Source organism: Erinaceus europaeus, chromosome 7 (genome assembly GCF_950295315.1).
Source record: "Erinaceus europaeus chromosome 7, mEriEur2.1, whole genome shotgun sequence".
NCBI classification, from domain to species: Eukaryota; Metazoa; Chordata; class Mammalia; order Eulipotyphla; family Erinaceidae; genus Erinaceus; species Erinaceus europaeus.
Genome location: NC_080168.1, coordinates 41,290,365 through 41,303,309, shown reverse-complemented (window position 1 = coordinate 41,303,309; position 12,945 = coordinate 41,290,365). Strand labels below are relative to the sequence as shown.

The 12,945-nt window shown below is 39.8% G+C and overlaps 1 protein-coding gene across 6 annotated transcripts in view; it reads left to right on the top strand.

Moving 5' to 3' along the window:
• IGF1 (insulin like growth factor 1) overlaps positions 1-12,945 on the top strand; it is a 92,231-nt gene that overhangs the window by 62,874 nt on the left and 16,412 nt on the right. For 5 of the 6 annotated variants that reach the window (XM_060194289.1, XM_016190326.2, XM_060194287.1 and 2 more), the window contains 2 exons: positions 5,519-5,700; positions 7,933-7,984. In XM_060194289.1, coding sequence (XP_060050272.1) covers positions 5,519-5,700; positions 7,933-7,984 — 234 coding nt within the window. The remainder of the gene's footprint in view (positions 1-5,518; positions 5,701-7,932; positions 7,985-12,945) is intronic. The other variant, XM_007527924.3, reaches the window with a different exon arrangement.

Sequence of the window (12,945 nt, the reverse complement as noted above, 5' to 3'; positions counted from 1 at the left end):
AAGAAGCTCATCCCATTTCTAACACTCAAATTGTTAGAAATCTTTTTCATACACAGTATTAAGCTAATGTTTCCCATTCACCTAACCAATTCTGATTCTGCCCACCAAAGCAGAGTAACAGAGTGCCTAATGAGTTTTTAATAGCAAAGATGGAACAATTCATTAAAATAAGTCATAATGACTACAGCTGCAATTAGAGGTCCCTAGAAATCTTTTTTCCTCAAAACTGATGTTAAAGCAAATCATTTCCCTCCCTTTCTAGTAAACCACATTGCATGAGGCTTCTATTTTTAGCCCCTAGCAATAAATGTTCTCATTTTTGGTTCTAAAAAAAAAAGAGTAGGAGGTACTTAAGGAGCAAAATTAAGACCCCCCAACTATGACCTCTCAACCTTTTAAAAATGATTTATTGGGAAATAGTTTTATGGCGAGTCTGAAACCAAGCCTACAGGACCCTTCAAAGTATAACTTAAACTTAAAAAATAAGCAAAGGTAAACACTTATTATTGTCGAATGTTCCCAAATGAAATACAATTGCAGACATTATGAATCCACAAAGGAAAAATATCTCTCTGAGATTATGGTAACTAGAAATACTTTCTGGGTACATTTATAGCAGAATTCAAATCTCCATACCATTATTTTAATATTAAGAAAATTTATGCACATAAGGTAAACTTTTTTATTTTGTTATTGTCAAAATATTTATTTTTGAAAAAATATTTTTGTTTTTCACACAAAAATTTAATAAATATTACTTTTCAAACGGTATTGCCAGCAACAATATATCAAAGATGCATTTTCTTGTTCATATAACGTATTAGGACAATACAAAGTATCTTCATGGTCTCCATGATGAACCAATAAATTTACTCTGTTTTATAATAAACCTTTTTTATCTTAAACTTTGTAATAGCATTTTTACTCCAGACTGACATTTTCAGAGAGAAAGAGACAGGTAGGGCTAGCTCACTTGAATAGTGCACTGTTTTGCCATGTGTACAGCCCAAGCTTGAACCCAGCCCCCACCACACTGGAGGACGTTTTGGTGCAATTTGCCTCTCTCTCTATCCATCTCTCTCTGTTTCTCTCTCTCTCTCTCTGTTTCTCTCTCTCTCTCTCTCTGTTTCTCTCTCTCTCTCTCTCTCTCTCTCTCTCTTTCTCTCTCCTCTCACCTATCTCTCCCCCTCTCTCTTTCTCAGCCTCTATTTCTCTTACCTGAAAAAGTCATGCCAGAGTTATGAAGCCCCAGGGATGGAAATAAAAAAAGAAGTGTAGAAAAATCGTAGAAAGAGGAGGGACAGGTGAGGGAAAGACATCATAACATGAAGTTTTCTCTAAGACAGGGGAGGCCAGGTTTAAACCTGCATTACTCAGCTTTGCCTTTTGATGCTATGGGGGTGGGGACATTGAACCTGGGGCCTCTAGGGCCTCAGGCATGGAATGCTTTTGCATAATCATTATGATATTTCCACTGCCCAACTGAATTTCTCTGTCCCCAGACTTGTTGCTCTTTAAAGTGAAAAGGCACTGCTATTTGACAACTGAACTATGTAAAAATTATAAGCTTATTTAAGAGAGGTGACAAGCGTGGTATGTTCTATTACTTGTTGTTATGTTGATAATTTCTGATTGCACATGAGATGAATCTTTCATGAGCTACATGACTATTGGCAGTCACCAGGAAAGGAAAATGCAGTATACACAACACATTCTGCCAAAGAGAAGATGAATCTCTTCTTCCAACAGCAGACAAGGAGCTCCCACACCTATGGGAGGGAGTATCTCTGAAGAGTTATTATTTTAGGGATGTTTTAAGTGGAAATGTTTTAACATTTCTGTAACTGCCATGACTACCCATTTTCATCTTCTACCCAACCATTTCTATCACCTTTCAACATCAAATTACAACTCTTTAGTCAACAAGAGAGTCTTAATCATGTCCACTAGGAAAACTTTGTTGAAAGATTTCAACAAAGAGTGACTCTGGCCTGTGATGAGAGATCAATAGGTGCCTCATTGGAGGCTCTGTCACCTTTTCCTTAGCTTCTTACCCTAAGGGAAAACCAAAATATAATATATATACTGGTTTACAAAATTATATTAGGGGCCAGGTGGTGCCCTACTCAGTTAAATACACATATCACCTTTTACAAAATTAAATTATATCTTACTTCAGGGGTATAGTTTTAAACCCATATGTATGTGTGTAAATAACCACAGTCATCACCAAAGCCCTTTGCACACCTCTCTCTCTCTCTCTGATAACCACCACAGCTCTCACAAAGTCTAAGAGACAGCCTGGTTACTATTTTTCTCAAAAGTTTGTTTACTCTAGTTATCTATATTCCACATATGAGGAAATTCATCTAGTAGTTGGCTTTCACCTCTTATTTCACCTATCATGAGAACCTCCAGTTTGATCCATTTCCTGTCTATACCTGACTGGTTCATCCCTTCAGCCTCTTGAACTAGCCACTTAGCCAAAATGAAGGTGGGAGGGATGACCCTTGTGGATTATAAAACCATGTAAGCTTATTTGTATATTTTCTCTAATTTATTGCCCTAGGAAAAGATTTGAAGAACAAGAAAACAAAACAAAACAACAAAAAACATTGTTTATATTGCCCAAGGATTGAGCCAGTCTCCACTTGCCAAGGTTTGGCTGGTGAGCGGAAGCAAAGTCTTCTGCACTAGTCAGTCCTCCAATGAATGGCAAGTAAAAGCCAGCTTCCCAGCCCATCTAAAATCCTTCAACTATGAGGGGCCTACAGGGTTTCTCCTATGAACAAAACAGCAGACTCACCCAGAGAGACCACAAATGAACCTTCACTGAGTTACTACTCCCAGCTATCCCAAGAAAGACAATAAGCCTACCTTCTGGAGAAGACACATGCTCCAATCCCCACGTTCCTGTGCCAAGCATCAGGAAAACATTTGAATTCTTAGAGGAAGCCATGAAGAGTTGGCTCTCCCAGCGGTGAAGTTGCCAGAGTAGTTTGGTAGTAGGCCATTATAGTGGGGCTCATCTCCCCCAACCGGGGACTTCAAAATCTACACAAAAAAGGTGTTGACTTTCAAGCCTGCATCCTGAAAGTTTGGTGTCATTAGTGTGTGTGTGTGTGTGTGTGTGTGTGTGTGTGTGTGTGCGTGTGCGCGCAACTTCTTACTTAAAGTGTAATACTGACTTCTATGTCAGCAGTTAATGTGGAAACTATTATCAGGTTGCTTATTTGGAATCTTCTGGATCAGTAGTTCACAACTTTCCATCCATAAAACCTAGAGGTCAGTGTTGACGACCTAGTGTCACAGACATACCCTCTAAGGGTGATGAGGGAAGTGAAGAAAGACTGTCATCCAGTGCCCCTGCTCTCAACCATGAGCCAGAATGTTTCACTTTGGTTTGTACAAGCAAGATTTGGCTTAACAAAATTTCTACTATGACCAAAAGCTTACAAAGAAATTGTGCATATTTTTAATCTCATGACAGCTTGTTTTGCCCACTTTTTTTTAATTGTAGAGCCAGGAAAAATGTGTCCAAGTCAAAACAAACCCAAATCAGACCAAACCAAAACCCACTTGCTAGGTAATGTAATCCAATAGACTTGCAAATATCAAATGAAATGTGATCTGTTCTGTTTCCTCTGGACAATCAGAATCACATGAGAGGTGGACATTTTCAGTTCCTACTGCTTTAGTCCAGTAGGAATTCTAGAAGAAAACAGAAATAATTATTCTGGTTTCTCTGGGTGATAGGAGATAGTGCCCCAGCTCATTAATGTTCCATCAGTTCCAAGTTCTAAGATTTTTTTAAAGTTTATTTATTTATAAAAAGGAAACATTGACAAAACCATAGGATAAGAGGGCTACAACTTCCCACCATCAGACCTCCGTATACCATCCCCTCTCCTGGTAGCTTTCTTATTCTTTATCCCTCTGGGAGTATGGACCCAAGATCATTGTGAGATGCAGAAGGTTGAAGGTCTGGCTTCCGTAATTGCTTCCCCACTGAACATCAGTGGTGACAGGTCGATCCATACTCCCATCCTTTCTCTCTCTTTCCCTAGTGGGGAAGGGCTCTGGGGAAACAGAACTCCAAGGTGCATTGGTGGGGTTTTCTGTCCAGGGAAGTCTGGTTGCATCCTTCAAGCATCTAGAACCTGGTGGCTGAAAAGAGAGTTAATATACAAAGCCAAACGAACTGTTGGACAATTATGGACCTAAAGGCTGGAATAGTGCAGGTGAAGTGTTGGGGGGGGGGGGGGTTCTCCATTTTGTAGATAGCTAGTAGGCGTACTTTAGTTATATTTCAAAGGGCCTGTAGCTATACTAGTGTTTGTTTTTGTTTTTGCTTTTGTTTCTTGTTTTTTTGCCTGATCCTGCAATCTGATATGCAGGTGAATCCTAATTATTGTCTGGGGAGAGTCTAAGATATTTTTAGATGCAGTCAATAATGCTGTTACTTCATAGTACATTTAGGATGCCATAAAGGGATCCTCAGAGGAACTGAACCATTTTATTTAGGATATATAGATGATGTGCTAAGTACATCTCATAATTATTCTGAATAATTCTCAGATCGTCTATGAAAGATGTAATTAACCCCATTTTACAGATGTTTGTACTGCCATCCAGCAAGGTTAAATCATCTTTCTAGAGTGTGATAACAAGTCTGTGATCTATGAGGTACTTGGTTTTATAGGAATAGATTTGAACCCATGTTTCATTGCTTACTGTGTGAATGTCTTTGAACAAGTCATCCCAGGCTGAGTCACAGTTTCCACATCAGTAAAGCAAGGAGCTCTTTCCAAACTTAAACCTACTTTGCTGCTCAATCAGATATCACATCAGAAGTAGTTAAGAAACAGAGCAGGAGCCAGGTGCTGGCACACCTGGTTAAACACTCACATTATAGTGTGCAAGGACCCATGTTCAAGCCCCTGGTCCCCACCTACAGGGGGAAAGATTCACAACTGCTGAAGCAGGTGTCTCTCTGTTTCTCTTCCTCTCTATTTCTCCCTCCCCTCTCAATTTCACTCTGTGTATATCTAATAGTAAATAAATAATAATGATTTTTTAAAAAGAAAGAAAAAGAATAAGAGCAATCATCTGAACCATCCTGTTCATAGAAACCCCACAGCTTTTTCTGAGAAGATTGAAGAAAACTGAAAGCATGATCTTATTCCTTAATATTTCTAGCAACTTCCCAGCCAAATCAATATGTAAACAGAAAAGCTCTAACTGGAGCTAAGTCATGATACTTGACTACAGGTTGCTGAAATCTTGAAAAGAAAGAACACAAATTGTGCGGGAAATGAATTAGTGCTATTGAATGTGATACAGACTCCAGGAAACAAACTGGACTCTAGAAGGAACTGTGGTTATTAGAAACTGTTGGGAAACTTCAAGAAGAGGTTGAGACAAGAGAGGAGGTATGAGGAGGAGTGTCTTCAAGGGGGTGGGTGGACAGTAAGAATGACACATTCAACTCACTTGTTCTGCATCTGATCTGTCACAGACAAGCCCACGGGATATGGCTCCAGCAGTCGAAGGGCACCACAGACAGGCATCGTGGATGAATGCTGCTTCCGGAGCTGTGATCTGAGAAGGCTGGAGATGTACTGTGCACCACTCAAGCCTGCCAAGGCAGCCCGCTCTGTCCGTGCCCAGCGCCACACTGACATGCCCAAGGCCCAGAAGGTAAGCCAGCCACAGGGTGATCCAACGAGCCTCAAGAGATCTGTGTCCTGTATCAGTGAGTGGGTCAAGGAGAAATTATGCTCCTTGGCCTTCTGGCTCACAGACCAAGCAAGGTCCATTTAGTGTGTGTGTGTGTGTGTGTGTGTGTGTGTGTGTGTGTGTGTGTGTGTGTGTGTGATTTGTTTTATTTTTAATGAGAATGAGATACAGAGAGAGATCACAATACTGTTCTGCTCTAGTTTATGGTGGTGTCACACACTGAACCTGTACCTTTGGAGCCTCAGGCAGTATGCTATCCCTCACCCCCTCTATAAACATCCATTCTTATCTTACAAATTCACCCCTCTAGTCATTTTATGATGTATGATGTAAATTTCCTTCTGCTCCAGACATTCTATTGGGCAGAAATGGTAGGTGAACAATAACTAAACTTGGCTTTTGGTATCAGTCAAAACTGAAGTCCTAGGTTCACCATTTGCCGGCCATCTGAGAACCCTGGGCCAAATAATGCAAACAGTCCAAGCCTTTGTTTCATTAGTTAAATTGGAATAGTAATAAAATCTATTACATAAGATCTTTGTAAGAATTAGGTTAATATATACACAATGCTTTTTTATGTGCCTGCACCCTACAACTGTTGGACATACGGTAACATCTGTCAGAATTGATGAATAACAAAAACAGACTGAGTCTGAGTTCTGAGTCCTGGTATTCTGCAAAAGTGCAAAGAAAAAAAAAATCTCTAAAATGGAAGCTTTTCAAAGTTTACATTCATCCCCACCTGCAGGGATAAAGTTTCTCTATGTCCCATTCTCTATCTCCCCATTTGCCTCTCAATCTCTCTCTCTTTCTCTGTCTCTATCCATAACAAATAAATAAAATATTCTTAAAATATTTGTTTAAAGTTTTCATGCAATATAAAACATAATTAAAGAAAAAATTAAAATGGAAATACCTGTTTAGCTTTTGGAATTTCTAGATCTAGTGATCAAAGTCTGTAGGAGTTTTTCTAAGAAGCAGAGCTTAAGCAAATATTAAAGGTACTCACTATGCCATCAAATGCATGTGACTCATCAGATGCACAGTAGTCACAAATTTTTGTTGAGTGAATGAATAAGTAAAAAAATAAATTTAAGTAATTAAGCAACTTTTAAGTCACTTGGTAGAAAGAATAAGAACTAGCTAGGTGGTAGATGAGGAAAATTAGGTAGTGAATGATGAGGAAAGAAAAGGGAAGGGAAGGGAAGGGAAGGGAAGGGAAAGGGAAAGGGAAAGGGAAAGGGAAAGGGAAGGGAAAGGGAAAGGGAAAGGGAAGGGAAGGAAGGGAAGGGAAGGGAAGAGAAGGGAAGGGAAGGGAAGGGAAGGGAAGGGAAGGGAAGGGAAGGGAAGGGAAGGGAAGGGAAGGGAAGGGAAGGGAAGGGAAGGGAAGGGAAGGGAAGGCGGGGCGGGGCGGGAAAGGGAAAGGGAAAGGGAAAGGGAAGGGAAAGGGAAAGGGAAAGGGAAAGGGAAAGGGAAAGGGAAAGGGAAAGGGAAAGGGAAAGGGAAAGGGAAAGGGAAAGGGAAAGGGAAGGGAAGGGAAGGGAAGGGAAGGGAAGGGAAGGGAAGGGGGGGCGGGGCGGGGCGAGGCGAGGCGAGGCGAGGCGAGGCGAGGCTCTCACATTTCATTGGAGATTCTGTTGACAGAGAAAAAGTTGGTTTTGGTTTTTTTGTAACCAAAGTTCTCAGTATGTGCCAGCACAAGGTGAGATCAATATGCTCACAATGGCACCTCTGGTGCCTCCTGGTCAGAAATGATAACTGAGCCTGGAAGAGGACATCTCAATAGAGATGTGAACCTCCCTCATCAGGGAATCACCTTGACTGGCAGAAAAGGCACAGCTGGTACACAGATAACTCAGTAGCAAATGGGCCAGTTAGGGAGTTAGAGCCACAGAAAGAACTTACAGATTAATGTAGCCAGGATGTATGCTTGAGGAGGAAGCCAGGTTAATTCTTTCTTTCCTCAGGTGACATAGACCTCTGTTTCTGGTTGGGTATAGAGGGGTCAGAGATGAGTTCTAGAGTTCTGGAATATTGGATCCTGTGACTGAGGGTCTAGATGCCTCTCCAGCACCAATCCTGCCTCCTACATCTTACGTAATTCAGGCATTCTGGGATGACTCAAAGGTTGTGTCTCCCAAAACACCGAGGGAACGTCTGTCTCAATGCAACTGTTTTTTGTGATGTTTGCAGTATGAGCCCCCATCTGCCAACAAGAAAATGAAGTCTGCGAGGAGAAGGAAAGGTAGGCCAAAGAAACACTCCAGAGGGGAACAGAAGGAGGGACAGAAGCAAATCAGCAGATCAAAGGAAAGAAGAAAGAGCAGAGGAGCTAGAAATTCTGAACTAAGAGACATAAAAGGAAAATGTCAGACAGGAAAGGACAAGGAGAGGAAAACATGCAGTCATAAAGAAAAGTAGAAAATGTGTAAAAGAAATGAAAAAAGTAAACCTGATGGAGCTAGATAATGCAAGGAGAAGTATCTGTTGTAGGATACGGATAAAAATGGAACAGGAAAGCATATCCCCCAAGAAAACCAAAGAAATGCATTGACAGCAATAATAAAAAAACACAAATGAAGAAAAGGGAAAACAAAGCTATCAAGGGAGGGGATGGGATATGGAGTTCTAGTGGTGGAATTTGTGTGGAGTTATACCCCTCTTATCCTATGGTTTTGTCAGTGTTTCCTTCTCATAAATAAAATAAAAAATAAAATAAAGTATAAAAAAATAAAATAAAAGGGAAAACAAGATACAATGTTTTCCTCGCCTACAAAATAATTAAAGATGAGTAATTTAGGTTTTTAAGAAATCCTTTTATGGGATGTCCGGCGGTGGCGCAGTGGGTTAAGCGCACGTGGCCAAAGTGCAAGGACTGGCATAAGAATCCGGATTGGAGCCCCTGGGTCCCCACCTGCAGGGGAGTCTCTTCATAGGCGGTGAAGCAGTTCTGCAGATGTCTATCTTTCTCTCCCCCCTCTGTCTTCCCCTCCTTTCTCCATTTCTCTCTGTCCTATCCAACAATAAACAACATCAACAATGGTAATAATAATAACCACACGAGGCTACAACAAAGGGGGGAAAAAATGGCCTCCAGAAGCGATGGATTCATGGTGCAGGCACCGAGTCCAGCAATAACCCTGGAGAAAAAAAAAAAGCCTTTTATATCCTTCTTCCCATTGTTTTTGTATAAATCTATTATAAAAGAATTGGTTGGGTCAACATACCCCCAGAGTTAAATATTAGCCTGAAATTCTCAGCAAGACTGAATTGTGTCATAGAAGTTCCCAGATTTCATGCCCTTTGGTGTCATTGGAGAGTGCATTTCTTGGTCAAGACCAAGTTCAGGTCAAAGAGCAGCCAGTATTTACCTACAGGCCTAACGAGGCCTATGAGATAACCTATGAGAGAAGTTCATCGAACATTTTTGTTTCCTGCACTTTGGAATGAGATATAAATGCAAAAGATATATTCCTTTTTATAAGGCAACCATACCAAAGTACCAGACTTGGTGACTTAAACAACAAAAATTCAAGGGACCAGGAACTGGTGCACCAGGCTAAGCACACATAATATAAAGTGCAAGGATGCATACATGAATCCTGGTTTAAATACCATGACCACCACCCCCTCCGCATCATTCTCCACAGGTAGAGGTAGATGAGTCACTTCACAAGTGATCAAGTAGGTCTGCAGATATCTTTCTCTCTCCCTTTCTATCTCCCCTCTCAAATTCTCTCTGTCCTATCCAAAAAAAAAAAAAAAAAGGAAAAGTGGCCACCAGCAGCAGTGGATTTGTAGTGCAGGCACTGGGCCTCAGTGATAACCTTGGAGGCAAAAAATAAATAGTTTTCATGCATGTCTAGAAGATAGAAGCCCAAAATCAAGATGGTGGCAGATTGAGTTTCCTCTGAGAGCTGTGAGGGAAGGATCTGTCCCAGGCTCACCCCCTGGTTTATAACTGGACTTTCTCCAGTATCTTCACATCCTCTTCCGTCTTTACATTTCTCTGTGCTTGTATTTCTTCTTTTAAGTACATGAGTCATATCGAATGCCCTTAAATGTCACACTAGACTGACTTCATTTGAACTTAATTACCCAGGTAAAGACAATATCTTCTCCCTAAATACATACTTTTATTTACTGAGAGTTAGGGCTTTAACATATGATTGAGAATGAGGTTTTAGAACATAATTTACCCCATAACTTTTGATAACTAACAGCTGTCATCTAATTCAATCTCCTAACAAACTCTCTCTGTGTTTTATTTTTCTCACACATATGTACCCATAGACATGCACAAAAATTTAAATTTCTTGCATCAGAAAGCCTATTAGCTTCCAATCTATGGAAATAAAATAACTATGTTATATGAATGCTTTAAAAGAGAAAACTTCAGAAATCATTTGATTCAACTCTTTCACTTTGAAGATAGGAATTCTACTCTTCAGAAATGGATAAAGACACACTTGAAGTTTAATATGCCCTGTATTCCTTCTGGCCATCAGAGCTCAGCATATAATCAACAAGAACTAAAAAATAATTTCATGAAGGAGAAGATGGGAGCAAAGTGACCTCATGAAGTTTCACACTAACTGAGAAGTTTTTTCTACCAGAAGAAAAAGCATGGATGAAAACAGAGTGGTAGGTTTCCCTGAGATTAAAAGAAAAATAAATAGAATCATCGAATTTAGGTCTTAGAGGTCTCCCTCAGCCTCCACTAATAAAATCAATGGAATTAGCAGGGTCAACCAAACTGTTAATTTTAAGTCCTTAGAGCAGGTGCAAGAAAAAACTAGTCAGCTGAGAAAATTTAACACTTGGGGTAAGAAGATGACAAACCCGGAAGTGAAGGACTTCATCCAAACAGCATTTTTTGGAGATATCATTGTACATGGAACTTTCTTTCTGCTGAGTTCTCTATACCTTTGCCATTACTTCAGAATCATCCTTCATCCATAGTCCGTTAAAACTTAGGATATATAATGTAAGATAAAATATATAAGTATCCAAAGCACAATCCAGAAGGATAAGCTTTAATCAGAAGCATGTTAAAGCCCAAGATGGAAGCCAATTCACTGCCACGGGTTACAAACAGACCTTGGTTTACAGAGGCAGACAAAAATCAGCGTAGTACCTGAACCCACCTAGCCAATTGCCTTGTTCAGAAGATGTTAAGCTTTGGGTTTTTCAAGGAACCACAGTTCAACAAGAAGAACCAGCACATGGAAAGGCTCCACAGAGCATTCCTTTTTTTTTTCCTTTGTGGATAACTGAGTAAATTATAAAATTTATTAAAAATTTATAAAATGTCAATTATAAAATTTCTACATCAAGGCTTTTGATAATACATAATTATAGCCAACAAAAATATTCCAGAAGAAATGAAGCAAAGAGTTTTTTTAAGAATAAAAACAATGGAACTTTCTACTTTAAGACTGCTTAATTACCAGCCTATGACTTAAAACACATTTCTTTTTGAATAGATGTTACCAACTTTAAAGCAATCATCTTGAGTGCTTGCATGGGATTTCTGAATAATATGACTAATAAGAAGCATCTAGTCGGGAGTCGGGCTGTAGCGCAGCAGGTTAAGCGCAGGTGGCGCAAAGCACAAGGACCGGCATAAGGATCCCGGTTTGAACCCTGGCTCCCCACCTGCAGGGGAGTCGCTTCACAGGCGGTGAAGCAGGTCTGCAGGTGTCTATCTTTCTCTCCTCCTCTCTGTCTTCCCCTCCTCTCTCCATTTCTCTCTGTCCTATCCAACAATGACAACAACAATAATAACTACAACAATAAAACAAGGGCAACAAAAGGGAATAAATAAAATAAAAAATAAAATAAAATAAAGAAAATTCTTTTAAAAAAAGCATCTAGTCCTGAAATAATATAACTAGACAGACAGAATTATTGTTCTTCCATCTTCCCATTTGTAACCAATATTGACAACCTAGTAATACATGGCACATAATATTAAAAAGATTAATGGATGGGTGGATGGATTGACGAGTGTACATTGGTGAATAGTGGTGGAAAAACAGACCATAAAAATCAGTGGCAGTACTAAGATGAAATAATTCCTCTATCTTTGGATATAGCTCAAGCATAGTGAAATGAGAGAGAGAGAGAGAGAGAGAGAGAAGGTAATATGCTTACACAAATCTTCAATGTTTAGAATATATTTCTCTAGCCTAAATTGAAATGATCCAAAGACCCATTGTTAAAGATCCCAAGTGACTTAGCATTTTATAGTGAATTTATACCTCTTTATACATTTAGTGCTTCCTTAAAGTAGGTAGAGTGTTCACCATCACTTAAAATTCTACTAATCCTGGGAGTCGGGCAGTAGCGCAACGGGTTAAGCACAGGTGGCGCAAAGCGCAAGGACCAGCATAAGAATCCCTGTTCCAGCCCCCGGCTCCCCACCTGCAGGGGAGTCGATTCACAGACGGTGAAGCAGGTCTACAGGTGTCTATCTTTCTCTCCCCCTCTGTCTTCTCCTCCTCTCCATTTTTCTGTCATATCCAACAATGACATCAGTAACAACAACAATAAAACAACAAGGGCAACAAAAGGGAATAAATAAATATTTTTAAAAGCCTACTATTCCAACTGAGCTTCAAATTTATGATATGTAAAGCTGATAGAATTGTATAGAGAATCATAATATTGAAATAAGATAGTTGGGAAAATCTTTTTATTGAGCTCTTACAATGTGCAATAAAATTTAAGGGTTAATAATCTGAAGTCTTGAGTCAAGACTTTCTCATTTACTAGCTGTATGACTTTGGGCAAATCCCTTAAGTGTCCTGTACCTCAGTATCCTAATCTGTCAGATAAGGGTAATAACTATGAGGTCCTATTGATACTCTGTGTGTGTGTGTGTGTGTGTGTGTGTGTGTGTGTGTGTGTGTGTGTGTGTGTGTGTGTATGCACCTGTTTACAGCATATGGTACATTTCTTAAAATAATGCCTAGCACAGAGCAAGCACTATTAACATTGTAGTTAATGTTGTCTGAATGAAGTTATTAAAGTTAGAGCTATCTGGGGGAAGGAGGGGTTGTCTTCAATGGAAGTGGGTCTCATATCACCAAAAGCTACAAGCCCAAACTTATCAACCCTTTGGGAGATACAGTAAAGAACTTCAAGCATTTGACAGAAGATTACTCAGTGACTGAGACTTCTTCCATCCAAGAGAGCTCCATT